The 15,378-nt window shown below is 53.5% G+C and overlaps 1 protein-coding gene across 1 annotated transcript; it reads right to left on the bottom strand.

Annotated features, from left to right (window-relative positions):
* Window positions 1–4,054: 4,054 nt before the first annotated feature.
* CD177 (CD177 molecule) lies at window positions 4,055–14,723 on the bottom strand. Its single transcript, XM_068992920.1, has 9 exons — window positions 14,672–14,723; window positions 14,456–14,596; window positions 14,035–14,217; window positions 13,172–13,322; window positions 12,886–12,986; window positions 8,063–8,203; window positions 5,307–5,483; window positions 5,039–5,170; window positions 4,055–4,440 (listed from the first exon to the last, which is right to left on the bottom strand). The coding sequence occupies exons 1-9, from the start codon at window positions 14,721–14,723 to the stop codon at window positions 4,193–4,195; spliced, it is 1,326 nt and encodes a 441-aa protein (XP_068849021.1). The 3' UTR covers window positions 4,055–4,192.
* Window positions 14,724–15,378: the final 655 nt, after the last annotated feature.

The raw sequence follows: 15,378 nt of genomic DNA, 5'->3' as shown, positions 1-15,378 counted from the left end.
AATGTTCAGTGTTGCCAGTCTGTGTTAAGGGAGTGTGACCCTCAGATATGGGATAGACACCACACACAGGAAACTGCTTCTCCTCCAGACCCACAAGAACGAATTTCTAATGTAGTCCAAAGAAGCACAGGACTTGGTCTTGCATGTACACGCCACACATTGAGAGCATTAGAGAACCTCCCCAGTTTGCATGGGCAGGAATCCCAGAGCGTGTGTATGGGCAGATTCTGTGCCAGTTATGGCCTCTCAGCTCCAGATTCATTGCCCTGCTGGATCCTGCAAGCAATTTTGTTCATCAATGGCACCCCAGTACTCTTGCCTGGAAAATCCCATGGACGGAGGAGCCTGGAGGGCTGCAGTCCGTGGGGTCGCAAAGGGTCAGACACGACTGAGTGACTTCACTTTCACTTTTCACTTTCATACATTGGAGAAGGAAATGGCAACCGACTCCAGTGTTCTTGCCTGGAGAATCCCAGGGGTGGAGCCTGGTAGACTGCCGTCTATGGGGTTGCACAGAGTCGGACACGACTGAAGCCACTTAGCAGCAGCAGCCGCAGCCGGGGACAATGTTAGGCTTTGCCAGTAGAGGGTGGTAGAGGGGCACTGCAGGCTGAAGAGCTTGTCTTCCAGCCCCAAGTGTGGAGGTTGCTCCCTAGATGCACTATTCTCTTATGTTCTTCATGTGCTAAGCCGCTTCAGTTGTGTCTGACTCGGTGCGACCCTATGGACTGTAGCCTCCCAGGCTCCTCCATCCATGGGATTCTCCAGGCAAGAATACGGGAGTGTGTTGCCATGCCCTTCTCCAGGGCATCTTCCCGACCCAGGGATCGAACCCTTGTCTCTTACATCTCCTGCACTGGCAGGCAGGTTCTTTACCACTAGCGCAACCTGGAAAGCCCTGTGTTCTTCAGGCTTAGTAGCAAATCCCCTCTTAATCCTCACCCTGTGTTGCTAGGTAATGATTCTTTCTTTCCTTTTTGGCCTTGTGGATCTTAGTTCCTAGCTAGAGATGGAACCATGTCCCCTGAAGTGGAAGATCAGAGCCCTAGCCATTGGCCTACCAGGGAATTCCCTCATGATTCTTTTATTTTTAAATATTTCCTTTCTTAAATATTTATTTTTATTTATTTTGTTGTGCTAGGTCTTAGTTGCGGCACTTGGGGTCTTCAATCTTTGTTGCAGTATGTGGGATCTCACTCCCCGACCAGGGATTGAACCCAGGCCCCCTGCATTGGAAGGGCAGTCTTAGCCACTGGACTCTCAGGGAAGTCCAATAATGATTCCTTATACTAACTGGGGTTTGATCCCTGGTCAGGGAACTAAGATCCCACAGGCTGCGTGGCCAAAATAAAAACAAAACAAAAACCTTTACCTGTTAAAATTAGCATGTGGTTCCTGACACATGCCTGGACCCCGCCTGATACAGATTCTAAGGGTGTGAGACTAGACAGGACCAAGGGGAAGGCTTCATGGGGCCAAAATCTTTCACAGGGAATATAGGGGCGGATGTATTAGTTCAAGCACCCGGGGATAGAATTACTACTCTATTGGGTTAGTGAGTTAACTAATGTCTCCATGCAGTGACAAGTGCGCTAACTCTCTCCAGGTGACCTGGCTGTTGACTCCCCTCAGTGCCCAAACCAACAAAGGCAGAGGCCAACCTCAGCCTGTTATGACATCTTTCTACAGCAGGACTCTTCAGGATGTATACCCAACTCTCGAGACTGACCTTTCTCCCCACAGGGTAATGCACACTGTGGATGCTGTTCTGCCCTCCTTGTGCTCACTGCTTCTGTCAACACTGCCATCTGGGGACTTAGGAAATAAATGTCTGCTCTATTGCTAAGTTTTTTAAAATTAATTAATTAATTTTTCTCTTTTTTTTTTGTGCAGCCCTAGGTCTTCCTTGCTACATGGGCTTTCTCTACTTGGGGTGCACAGGCTTCTCATTGCTGTGGCTTCTCTTGTTGCAGAGCACAGGCTCTAGGGCATGTGGGCTCAGTAGTGGTGGCATACAAGCTTATTTGCCACGTGGCCTGTGGGATCTTCCTGGACCAGGGATTGAACCCCTGTCCCCTGTACTGGCAGATGGAGTCTTAATCACAGGACCACCAGGGAAGTCCTCCCATGAAGTATTGCTTCCAACTAGAGGACGTATTTTAAGGCAAAGGAACTGAGGCAGTTAACAGCCCCCATGGAGCTCACTGACCTGCCAGGTGCCCCCCTACACAGACACAGTTGGCTTATCAGAAGGGTCGAATGGCCACGATGGCTTTTGAAGGCACCAGGAAGAGAAGGTACCTTGCCACCCAACAGGAGATGCCCTAGGTCTCAAACTGGCCAGTCTATCGTGTCACCTGCCCTAGAGCCAGAAGGCAGGGGTCCATGACACAGGGAAGGATAAGGGAGTGTCCCCGCCCATCAGTACACATGACAATCCACTTAAAGGATTTTTGCTCCTGGTCTCTGTGACCGTGGGCTTGGTGTGGGTGAGAAACCCAATCAGAGCCCTAATCAACCAGAAGCCAGGCCTGCTGCCATGTGTTCCTCGTGCTGCTGAAACAAGACGCAGAGAAGACGACCAGAGGGAATGTGACCACCAGAGGGGGGCTGGTTTGCCGGGTCAAGGGGGACTACGTTTGGAAGCCAGGGGATGTGTTGGGGGTAATATTTACTTGCCGGTGGCCCTGTTCAGCAGAAAGTGGCCAAAAGTCAATAAAGACAAGACTATTGAACACTTACTTCCCTTAGGAATGAAGATTTGTGTCCCAACGATGTCCAGAGGAGGTTTGGCAGGTGGTAAGAGAACGTAGAAGGGGTGGTAGAAGCAGGCGGCTCTCATCACCACCAGCCACACAGTCAGGGCCTTTGCAGCTCTGTTACAGGTTTTCCCCCCATTCCCCTCTCATTGAGGTTCATGAAAAACTGGCCATCTAAAGCTGTGGGCATGCGATCCCTTGTCATTAGCACAAGATGATTCTATGATTAAGTAACAGGTGGGAATTGTGTGTCTTCTGTACTGTGGACTCATGGGGTGGATTGTGCGGTTTCCTTTTCCTCATTCATTCTCTCCCCTTCTCCCCCTGCCCTGCATTGTGGGGACTGTTAGTGGGATCTCCACCTTCCAGCTGGGTTCGGTGGATGGGGAGCCCCAGCAGGAGACCGCAGGGAGGACACTGAGTGAAGTTGGGGTGTTCATTCCCCGGCTCCCTCGTTATGGGTGTCGTTATGGGTTGGGTGGATTTTTCAGCCTGAGATCACGGCTCCTGTCAGGCAGCCCTCTCTAAATACCACCCCCTTCCAGATTCTAACAATAGTAATGACTTCCTAGTCTTTCAAGCCTAGGATAACAGACTCAGTGATATCAGCCTCAGGAAATGGTGCCAACCCTCTCATTTCTCTGCTTCACACAAACCATTATGTCAATTTATTCAAGTGGTGTGAGCCCCCTGTTGGTGCTGCCTGCTAAAATAGAAGCTTCACTGGCACACCTTCACTTCCCAAGTGATTGTTTGTGTGTGCTCAGCGGCTCAGTCGTGTCTGACTCTTTGCAACATCATGGACTGTAGCCCGCCGGATTCCTCTGTCCATGGAATTTTCCAGGCAAGAACATTGGAGTGGGTTGCCATGCCCTCCTGCGGGGGATCTTCCCCACCCAGGGATCAAACCCAGGACTCCTGCATTGCAGGCAGATTCTTTACTGCTGAGATGCCTGGAAAGGCCCCCCAAGAGGCCCTAATACTTCTGCTTGCAGGACCTGGAAGACTCTGCTACCACCCAAGCTGGTCCAGGAGGGCTGTGGACCAGACCAGAGAGGGATGACCTGAGATATGACTCTCTCACCGGCTTCCTCTCCTCCCTTGAGCCAGGTCTCTGGGAGCCCTGCCCTCCCCTCACATAGAAAAACCCCTGCATGTGGGGAAAGGACAATGTCTTTATTATCACACACAGGTGGCCACTGGGTGAATGTCCCTCCTCCCAGAGGATCAGTTCAGCTGTTCTCAGGCCCTTCCATATGCTGTCTCCAGGTCAGATAGTGTGTGTGTGTGCGTGCGTGTGTGTGTGTGTGAGTGTGTGTGTGTGTGTGTGGTGGTGGAGGGGGTGGTGATGAGGGCTGGGACATCATTCAGTGTCCAAGGCTGTTGAGTTATGAGGTCAGAGGGAGAGGTGGGGCGTGGGGGGTCAGCAGGAGCTAAGGATCATGGGGGAACAGGGCCAGCAAGCAGGGCGCCGCACACCAAAGGGCTAGGGACAGCCCCGCCGCCCAAGCCAGGGAAGGGACAGGGCCAGCTCCACTTTGGATTAGAGGCTGATCCACCTCAGTGACACCCTCACGGGTCTCAGTCACATCGAAGACCCCGATACTCTTCGTACGGCTCAACAAGGTGCTGGAAGGGTGGGCCACGCAGCCCTGGATGCCCACTGGGGAGACCAGCCCACCTAGAGAGAGTAGATAGAGTCAGAGAGGGTTCAATGCTCCTCATGCTTAAGTTCCTAGACCCTATTAATCCTAGGCCTTCCCCTACTCCACCTCAGACCAAGAGACCAGGCTTAGTCTCCCTCCTCCCTCAGACCTAGAAAATCTGGGTTCCCAAGCGCCCCCCCCCACCCCAAACTTGCGAGCCAGGTGTGGAGCCCTGTACCAAGGTCACAGGATAAAAATCTCTGGAACTGACCAAGCCCCATAGCAACTGTTGCCATGAGCCTCTGGATCTAAAGCGACCAGTTCCCTGACCTGGTAGTAGATAAAATAGCCACCCTATAGCATCCTAACCAATCACCTAATGCCACCATTCCAGTAGGAATTTTCTCTGTCTTGAGGCTGTAAAAACTGGCTACTGGCCTGCGAAAGGGTTTGGCTCTCCCCTGAACCAGCCCACTGTTTGGTTTTCCCACTCTATTAAACTTTATTCTCCTCTCTTTCTGCCTCATATCTGGAAATTCTTTTCCAGCCTGCACATGGACCACAACACCAGGGCCTCAAGCACTCTCCCACCTCGGGACCCCGTGAATCCAGGCCCCCAGCTCGAGTACTCACCTCCCTGGAGAAAAATCTCACCCTTGTAACAGTGACTGGTGCCGTTAGGACACGTCACAACGTTAGAGCTTTGTGAGCAGGATCCAAGGGCCAGACAGATGGGACATTGCAGGTGTCCTGGGGCCGGGGCGGCTGGGGAGCAGAGAGAAGGTTGGGAACACAGAGCCCTGCGCTTAGCTGCAGCCACCCTCCTTGAGCGCCGAGATGTGTCTCTGCGGCCCCGTCTCTCCCTATCCCGGGCCCCACCCAACCCCCTGGCATCACACACCTGGACGAGGGAGGACATTGATCAGGACGCTGCTGCTGGCAGCCGAGTTGCAGTAGTTGGAGGAGCAGACCCGGGTATAGGAGGCGACCAGCACTCCGGGGGGCCTCGAGTGGATGGAGGTAGCCTGGGTTCTGACCTGGCTGCAGCCTTTGCTTCCCAGCAGGATCGACCTGGGTCCTGAGGGGTGAGAGAGAGAAAGCTGGGCGGCGAGAGTGGAGGCTCCGAGGGCGGCAGAGTCAGGGGCTCGTCAGGCAGGAGACAGGTACGCGACCGGGGGCACAGGTCCTGTAGAGAGCACAGGGAAGCCTGGGGCCAGAGTCGGGGTCCTCTCCCAGCTCTGCTGCCCCTCATTTCCGGCTGAAAGGTCACCTTGGGAGTAGACCGTCCTCTGAATTTCCCCTGGGAAACGAAACGTTTTCTGCTCTAAGCCCTACCAGTCAACACGCCTTTTTCAAATGCAAATTTCTGAGCCCAGATGAAACAAAGCCAGGTTTTTGGAAGCCAGTAGGAGCTCTCTCTCTCTCTCTCTCTCTCTCTCTCTCTCTCTCTCTCTCTGTGTGTGTGTGTGTGTGTGTGTGTGTGTGTGTGTGAGAGAGAGAGAGAGAGAGAGAGAGAGAGAGAGAGAGAGGGGCAGCCATCCACCACATTTGCCACCTCTTGGACACGACTGAAGTGACTTAGCAGCAGCAGCAGCATGATAAACAAGAAATTAGTTTGTGAACAACAAAGAAAGCAGGACTGGCCCCAGATAGCTAGATGCATATGAAGCTCCGATACTCTGGCCACCTGATACAAAGAGCCGACACACTAGAAAAGACTCTGATGCTGGGAAAGATTGAGGGCAGGAGGAGAAGGGGACGACAGAGGATGAGATGGTTGGATGGCGTCACCGACTCAATGGACACGAGTTTGAGCAAGCTCTGGGAGATGGTGAAGGACAGGGAAGCATAGTGTGCTACAGTTCATGGGGTTGCAAAGGGTCAGACACAACTGAGCGACTGAACAACAACAGCAACAAATATGAAGGAAATGATTTCAGCAAGTCTGGACACTTGCATCTTCCCATAGAAGATAGAAGATTGCTAAATCTCTTCATGTGAGAGATTTAGTTTTCTCTTAATTAACAATAATCTTTCCTACTCAGATTACCTACTGCTTGCTGCAAATGTGTATAACATTCCCACTGAATAAATAACTCTCAACTTTTAGGTTTGGGGGTTTTTTAGTGACAGGGAGCCTTCAGAGCACAAACTACAACCTTCACATCATTCTCCCGATCTCCCGTCCCCACTGGACTTCTGTCCACAGCTCTTGTCTTCATACACGATATTTTACTCTTTTGTTTTGTTTGCCTGTAGCTTCCCCACTGGCCTGTAAAGCTACAAGAAGGCAAATGTAATGGGATCTATTGCACCTAAAACAGTGCCTGACACATAACAGCAGTTCCTTAGACTTTGAATGAAATGAGTTAAGAGCCGCACACAACTGAAATGACTGAGCCAAACCTTTCTCTGTGCCGGCTCTGTTCTCAGCTCTTTGCCTGGACTACCGGCTATATCCTAGTGACCACCCTGTGAAGTAGGTTATTGTTACTGCCATCATTTCATCCCGATTTTCAGAAGGGGAAACCAAGGCACAGACAGAGGAAGAACTGGATTTAGAACTGCAAGCCTGAAGGGACCGTGGCAGGAAATTAAGTGCACAGAATCCAGGGCAGGGGGCTTCCCTGGTGCTCCAGTGGTTCAAATTCCTTAACCACTTAAGGAGGATTCCTTGCAATGCTGGGGACACCGGTTCGATCCCTGGCCCAGAAGATCCCACAAGCTGCGGGGCAACCAAGCCCGTGAGCTGCAATTACTGAACCCTGCACACCCTAGAGCCTGTGCTCCCCAACAAGAGAGCAATGAGAAGCCGGCGCATGGCAGCTAGAGAGTAGCCCCCGCTCTCCGCAACTGGAGAAGGGCCCATGCAGCAACGAAGATCCAGAGCAGCCAAAAATAAACACAGAAGTATTTTTTTTAATCCAAGGCAGGATATGACCCAGCAATCCCACTCCTGGGCATACACACTGAGGAAACCAGAATGGAAAGAGACACATGTACCCCCAGTGTTCATCGCAGCCCTGTGTACAATAGCCAGGACATGGAAGCAACCTGGATGTTCACCGGCAGACGAATGGATAAGAAAGCTGTGGTACATACACACACAGTGAAATATTACTCAGCTATTAAAAAGAATCCATTTGAATCAGTTCTAAAGAGGTGGATGAAACTGGAGCCTATTATCCAGAGTGAAGCAAGTCAGAAAGAAAAACACCAATACAGTATATTAACGCATATATATGGAATTTAGAAAGATGGTAACAATGACCCTGTATGCGAGACAGCAAAAGAGACACAGATGTAAAGAACAGACTTGGACTCTGTGAGAGAAGGGAAGGGTGGGATGATTTGAGAGAATGGCATTGAAACATGCATATTACCATATGTGAAATAGATTGCCAGTCCAGGTTCAATGCATGAGAAAGGGTGCTCAGGGCTGGTGGGATGAGAAGGGGAGGGAGGTGGGAGGGTGTTCAGGATGGGGAACACAGGTACGCCCATGGCTGATTCATGTCAATGTATGGCAAAAACCACTACAATATTGTAAAGTAATTAGCCTCCAGTTAAAATAAATTAATTAATTTTTTAAAAATCCAAGGCAGGGAGACACAGGACCCCATGCAGGGGTCTTGCCCTCTTGCTCAGCCCACGCACCTACATCTATGAGCAGAAGGGTCTCCTGACACACCTCCCCAGGGTTACACTGCTGCTCCCTGGATGTGGACCACTCGACAGGGTTCCGGCTCAGGTTTGGAGACATCTGCAGTATGATCCCCCGATAACACGTCAGAACACCTGCAGAGAAAGAATCAACAGGGTCTGTGGAAGCCAGGGACCCGCTGTGTGTCTTCCTTCTGGTCCCACGCTTGGGAAGATGCCCACATTCTTGAGCTACCCTGCCAGCCCGTTGGGCCACTGGTCCCTCAACCTCAGATGTAGAAGGGACCTTCAGGGCTTCCCTGCTGGCTGAGATGATAAACAATCTGACTGCAATGTGGGAGACCTGGATTCAATCCCTGGGTCAGGAGGATCCCCTGGAGAAGAGAATGGCCACCCACCCCAGTATTCTTGCCTGGAGAATCCCATGGACAGAGGAGCCTGGCTACAGTCCATGGGGTTGCAAAAGAATCAGACATGACTGAGTGACTAACACTTTCACTTCTTTCATTTTGGAAGTCTGAGCCCCATCCTCATTCTTTACCCTGTTTCTGCTCAAACACACTACAGGGGCATTTTTCAATGCCCCCTGAGGACAGCTGCTCTTTCCGTCAGCTGCGATGGAGACAGATGGCTCTTCCTTAGCCTGAGTCAATCTCTACTTCCCTCTCTGGGCCTCAAGGTCTTCATCTGGATAAAGAGAAATGTAGCCTGACACCATATATGTCTTCACTGAGCAACACTATGTTCCAAACAGAAATACTCAAATGCCTTGTGTGCACTGAACACTTAAAACGTGTCCAGCTGCCGTGATCAGTTTCCAAGGATGAACCCTCTCCAGAAGCTCACCTCACCTGGATTGCTTCATTTCCTCCTGGCACCCCCCTACCCCAAACAGGTTGTCATCCTCATCACCTCGATTTTCCAAGTGAGAAACAGAGGAGTTTTGAAAGCCGCTTGCCCAGTGTCCCACCGCGAGTGAGTTAGGAGCTAGGCTGGGAACTCAGGCACTATTCTGGCTCCTTGCAGGGAGTGATGGGGAAGAGGAGGACAGATGACCATCCTGGGCCACCTCAGCCCCTGTAGCCCTCGGCAGTCTAGTTTGAAAACCATTACACCGACTCTTGAGACCATCACACGATCAGCTGGGATGTGTCTCCTGATGCAGAACCTCTCAGGGCTGACCAGGCAAGTAACCCACAAATGTGTTAACTTTCACAACAGCCCCCGTGAAGGAGGGTCACTCATTCCCCCACTTCACAGACACTTCATGGCTCCTGCAGCCATCCTCTCAGCCTGGTTCCCGCTCTGCCTACCCCCATCTTTCCCGTCTTGGCCAATGGCACCTCCTTTCTTGCAGTTGCTCAAGTTGAAGACATGGCTGTTATTCTCGACAATCCCTCCTCTCTTACACCCCATGTTGCACCCATCAGGAAATCCTGTTGGCTGAAGCTGCCTCCTCCACAGCTTCCACCAGGGGCTAAGACTCCTTGGCTCTCACCTGCTTCTTCCTGAGTCTCCCTGGAGGGTCCCCTCCCCCATGCCCACTTCCCCTTTACTCTATTCTCCACCAGGCATTCAGAATGATTCCTATAAAAGAAAGGTTGTTTCACATCAATCCTTTGTTCAGAAAACTCCAGTAGATCCTCAGCCCATGCAGAATAAAATTCCAAGTCCTTAAAATGGCCCCAAAGGCTCTACCTGAGGTGCCCTCCTCCCTCTGCACACTCCTCCTGTCCTGCTCTGCTCCCGCTTAATCACTCTGCTGGAGTCCCACTGATTTCTGGAGTCTTCTTTGAACCACACATGGAGGCACATGCCTGCCCCCATGCCTTTGGATATGCTCTGCCAACTCCTCTCTGAACTTGGTGAAAGAGGCTTCTAAACAGTGGTAATCCTCAAAAGCTGGTTCTGTGGCAGAGCCCAGACTGAAACCCATGTCTTTCCATTCAGACGCTAAGCTCTTAACAGTTGCACTCTCCCAGGCTGAGCTGATTCACTGCTCTAGCTGGAACCATGATCCAGTTCCTTAGGGGGACAGTCAAGGCTGTTAAAATCCCGGACCTTTGGTTCTTCTTCAGTCTGGGCTCCTGCAGTGGCCTGTTTTGCACCCAGTCCTCTCCTGCCCCCATGCCTTCCAGGAGCTGTTCCCTGGGATGTCCTTCTGTTCTCCACTTACTCCCTGACATTTTGCTCCACCCTAGCTGGGGGCTTCCCTTTTGGTCCAGTGGCTAAGATGCCACACTCCTAGTGCAGGGGGCCCAGGTTCAATCCCTGGTTGGGGACTAGCCTCCACATGCCACAACTAAGAATTCACATGTCTCAACTAAGACCCAGTGCTGCTGCTGCTGCTGCTGCTGCTGCTGCTGCTAAGTTGCTTCAGTCGTGTCCGACTCTGTGCGACCCTATAGACGGCAGCCCACCAGGCTCCCCCATCTCTGGGATTCTCCAGGCAAGAATACTGAAGTGGGTTGCCATTTCCTTCTCCAATGCATGAAAATGAAAAGTGAAAGTGAAGCCGCTCAGTCGTGTCTAACCCAGTGCAGCCACATATATCAATACAAATAAACAATTTTTAAAACGATCTGGCTTTGATGCAGAAAGCCAATGAAACAGGGACACATGTAAGGAATATCCATTTGTGGTGTAATGGCTGTGTTGTATGTGACACGTGTGTGGTCTGGGCAGCGCGCATACGTGGGGTATGTGTGGGGTGTGTGAGCGTGTAGCAGGCCTGTGGAGGGTGTGGGGTAGTGTGGGAATGTGTGAATGTGCACGGCGGGTGGGTGTGTGATGTGTGGTGTGTGTGTATAGTGACAGAGTGTGCTGGTGATGCATGTGGTGTGCGTTTGTCATATGAGTGCACCGTGGTGCGTGTCCTGCGTCTCTGTGCTGCATGTGTGTGTCGGGTGCTGGGTGTGTGCTGGGTGTGGCATGTGGTGTTGTGTGGTGTGTGAGAGGAGGAAACACGTGTGTGGTGTGTACACAGCACAGTGTGTGTGGTTGTGTCTCTCGTGTGTATTGTGTGGTGTGTACACGGCACAGTGTGTGTGGTTGTGTCTCTCGTGTGTATTGTGTGATGTGTGGTGTGTGTGTCTGATTTGTGTCTGAATGTCTGCTGGACTATGTTACCTAATATTCCTGCTAGTCCCAGAGATGTGGGCCAAATAAGTAAACTAGCATTAATAAAAAAAAAAAATGATTCAGACTCTGTCCCTCCCTGACCATGGTTCCCCTGCCTTTAGCAGAAAGGCCAGCCCCATCAGTCTGGCTAGGAAGCTATCTGACCCACCACCAGGACCCCCACCTACCTCTTGGCTCCCCCCACCAACATCCAGTCCCAAGACACAGCAGGGTGTTCCTTCTGCTTGGAAGGGCTCTGCCTTCACCACCCACACTCCCCTTGTCCGCCTGGAAAACTTGTCACTGCTCACCGCTCCCAGCTGTACCTCATCCTCGCCATGAGCCCTCCTCAGGCAGAGCCCAGGGAGCCTTCTTGAAAACAGCGGGCTGCCCCCACCTCCAAGCCTTTGCCCATACTATCTCCTCTGGCTCTTTGTGCCCTTTTCCTCTTCTGTGAATGAACTGCAGCTCATCGTTAAGACATGGGTCATAGGTCACCTCCTCTGTGAAGTCCTCTCTGATTTCCCCCTTCCAGAACATCAGTATCTTCTTCCTCTGAGCTCCCCCAGGCTCCCTTCATGACAGCCTCGTGGCTACCTGTGTCTGTGATGTCTCTGTTCCCAGTCCCAGAGGCCCTTTAGGGCAGGGCCAGGGTCTGAGTCCTCTGGGGTCCCCACAGGAGACCTTGGAATGCTGTATGAACTCCTTTCAGCAAACACATCCTGGGGAACCCATCCTTACCCAGCCCTTGTGCTGCCCGAGGCTGAAAACCTTGGTGCCAGGGACCTCTGGGTTCTGTCCTCAAAGCTCCCAGTCCAGCCAGAGAGATCCAAACAGGAACGTTGGCTGAACTCACTCAATTCTCTGCCTGAAGCTTGGTCAGGGAGGACCCTCCTCCCACTTTCTCCAGACCCCACTTCCCTCCTCGCCCCACCCCTCTCCTCATCCTGCTCCCTGACATCAAGACGTGCCAGGCCACGCTCATCCACTGGTGTTCCACCTGGACTGGGTTTCCATGGGTGAGTGGGAACCCTCCCCGGGTCCTCGTTTGGCTCTTACTCTCCTTGTCACACCTGAAGCACCCTTGACATCCTTCTGATCACTTTTTCTCTGCAGCAGGGCTGCTGGGGCCTCGGGTACCAGGGGTGGGGGTTGGGCGAGGGTGGGATGCCAGAGTTGGGGCAGGTGTTAAGGGGCAGCCAGAGACCCCAAGGTCAGGGAGGTGGAGAAATAGAATCAGAAGCAGCTAGTCACGCCCAGCAGGGAAACCAGCAGGCAACTCCTGCAGCCAATGGATAGAGTGGCATTCGATGTGGCCCACCCTCTTTGCCTCTCTGACCTTCCTCCTAGCTCCGTTGCTCCCCTCCCACCTGGACAGGCTGTCCTAACTGAGCCAGGCTCAGCATCATTTAAAACACCTGTCCTATAGATCTCCTGTCCTATAGATCTCCTGTCCTATAGATCTCCTGTCCTATAGATCTGTTCCCTGGACCACGTACCTTCTCTGTTTCCTGGCATCCTCGCCCGAAGTGCCTACTGGGAGAATCCCTCCCATCACACCTGCCTAAGTGAGTAGTAGCATCTGAATGACCTGTGATGCTGGTTTTGCTGGGATGTTTGGATGCCTGCCTTTCGCAGGGTTGTCATACCCCGGAACTTCCACCCCTGTCACTTGGTCTTGTCACCGGGACATTCACCTTTAGGGCTGCAAGTCTCCCGCAGGCTGATGGGCCCGATTTCCTGGGTCCCGTTCAGCAGGTTGCAGCCCGCTTGAGAAATGCATCCTTGGAGTTTGAGTCTGGTGGAGCCGCCCTCTGGAAAGCAGGAGAAGGTGGAGACACTGTTACCGGGACCAGCCAACACTCAGGGGGAAGCCAGGCCCGCCCTCCTCAGGGTTCCCATCCTCACCTCGCTTTCCTCCTCAAGAGACTCAGATCTTGATCCTCAGCCCCACATGCCACCCCCCCCCAACCTCCCCCAAACCTGGCCCTGACCCCACCTCCCGGTGGCTCACCAGCAGTGAGGTGGAGGACCCCATTGTAGCAGTGTGAGCTCTCGGCCGGGCAGGTCATCTCTGGGGCCGACAGACAGCCTTCTGTAGACAGGCAGACTGGACACCGCACAGAACCTGGGACTGGAGAGGTGGGAGACAAAGGCGGGACAGAGCAAGGGGGCTCTGAACTCAGACCAGGCGCCTTCCCTCCACCCTCCTCGGCTTTTCAGCTCTTCACGGCTCCCAAGAATCAGCTCCCTTAGCCTCCCTGGGCTCCTCTCAGGAAGGTCTGGGGAGCAAGGCATTAGGACCCTTGACTAGAGAGAGAGACCAAGGCGGGGAGAGAGCATGAGATCTGGGCAAGGCTGCCTAGTAAGGGGAGGGGAGGGGTGCCCTGGGAGGACCCAGCGGCTCCACTGAACCGTGGAAGAAGAGGAGATGCCCATGTCCACCAGCGATGCCCAAGAGTAGAGAAACGCAAAGGGCAGAGCGAAATCCGATTTACGATCTCAGACAGAAGAGTACAATGGGAACCCACAGGTCAATTTCAGTTTGGAAGAGGCGATGCCGAAACCCTGATGGGCAAGTTCCCAAACCCCATGGGAAAAAAAGAAGGAGTGGGCAGCAGGTTAGGGCCAGAGCCGCAGTCAGAGGTGGGTAGTCGAATGTGAGGGGACATCAGTCCAGTGCTGCTAAGGGACTGTTAGAAGAAGCTGTGCTGGGGAGGCTGGACGCGGTTGAGGGGAGGCAGGGAGGGATTCTAAAAGAACAGTGCCTGTGTGCTCACCCCAACCCCCTCAACCCCACTGCCCCCCTCCTCCGGGCAGTGCCTTTCTCCCCCCACCTCCGGCACCTGTGGGTGGGAGCGGGGTCCAGAGAGGGAGGCTGGTGGAGAGGTCGTTGCACAGATTCTCCCGGCATACCCGGGTGTAGGAGGTGATGGACAGGCCGGGGCCTGCCCTGTGCTCGGTGACGCGGGCCTCCTGATTGGCTGCCTGGGTGCAGCCTTTGATGAGCAACAGGTACAGGAGGGGTTCTGCGAGGAGAGAGAAGCAGGCCAGGGTGGGGTCAGGGCTCCAGGGTCCTAGAGGGAGGGTGTGCATCCGGAAGGGTGCAGAGGAGGCCCCTGGGCGGCTAAGGTGGGCGCCGCTCCTGGTATTTCGGGGAGCGGTCTTCTGAGTTTGTACACAGAATGCAGGTAAGACTAGAAGGGAGGGTGATAGGGGCATCTCTCCAAGGGAGAGGCTGCAAGTCAGGAGTGGGACCCGTCTCACCGTTCTGGGTGATAATCACTGTTTCCTGGCAGCCCAAACCTTCCCCACAGTTCTGCTGGGAAGTCTTCCACTGGAAGGGCTGTTCCGATACATTCCTCACGGTCTCTGCTATGCCCCAGTGACAGTTCAGGGCCCTCACTCCTGAAATGGGAGGAGCAAATCCATCTGAGGTCAGCCTCCAGGTGGATCCCCGCCCTGGCCGGGTCTCTCACTCACCGGGCAGGGGGAGGGTGATGCCCAGCAGGGCCAGCAGCAGGGCAGAGCTCATGGTCTGGGTGGCGGGAATGCTCGCTCCCGCCCTTTCTCCCAGGAAACAGCACTTTTATATCTCGTCACACCCAAGGTCGTCCAGGAAAGGGTGGGGAGGACGGGGTCTTGCTAAACAAGGCCAGGGCCTCCTTCCGAGTCTCCATAGCTTAAAGGTGGTGGGGTGGGGTGGGGTGAGTAGGGCAAGGATCCAGGGGACGGATGGGGGAGGAACCTGTGTCCTCTTTCCTTCCCCAGACCCAGGGGTCCAGCTCCCCAGCCCCTCCTCCTTCAGACCCAGGATTCAGCCCCCGCGACCCCCGCTCCCCCTCTGACCCAAGAGTCTGGCTGGGCCTGCAGGCCCTCTCGACAGTTAGAGACCCCAGACCTCACTGGTCCAGGTCCCCAGCCCTCCTTCCTGCAGAGCCCAGCTCTGTGGGTCCCCACCCCCACCCCTGTTTCAGGGTAGTTTGAGAAGGCGGTTTCCTCATCTCCTAGCAGCTCGGCCACCTTCTGGCCCAAGATGGGGAAATGACCCAACTGCCTGTGAGGACACTGGGCGGTGAGTCTTGCCTGGTGTTTACGCTCTCCCTACCTGAACCCTTGCCCCCCATGGATTCCTGCTTCTCTTTTCCTTCTCTTTCCTTCCTGTGTGCGTGTTAGTTGCTCAGTCACGT

This window comes from Capricornis sumatraensis, chromosome 20 (genome assembly GCF_032405125.1).
Source record: "Capricornis sumatraensis isolate serow.1 chromosome 20, serow.2, whole genome shotgun sequence".
Taxonomy (NCBI): domain Eukaryota; kingdom Metazoa; phylum Chordata; class Mammalia; order Artiodactyla; family Bovidae; genus Capricornis; species Capricornis sumatraensis.
This window is presented reverse-complemented; position numbering and strand designations above follow the sequence as displayed.

Coding starts and splice junctions, on each gene's coding strand:
- CD177 (XM_068992920.1), bottom strand. CDS start 14,723: ATGAGCTCTGCCCTGCTGCTGGCCCTGCTGGGCATCACCCTCCCCCTG. Junction 8,204..12,885: donor GGAGACTTGCAGCCCTAAAG/GTGAATGTCCCG, acceptor CTTTCTCTGCAG/GTGTTCTGACGTGTTATCGG. Junction 5,484..8,062: donor CCTTCTGCTCATAGATGTAG/GTGCGTGGGCTG, acceptor CTCACCCCTCAG/GACCCAGGTCGATCCTGCTG.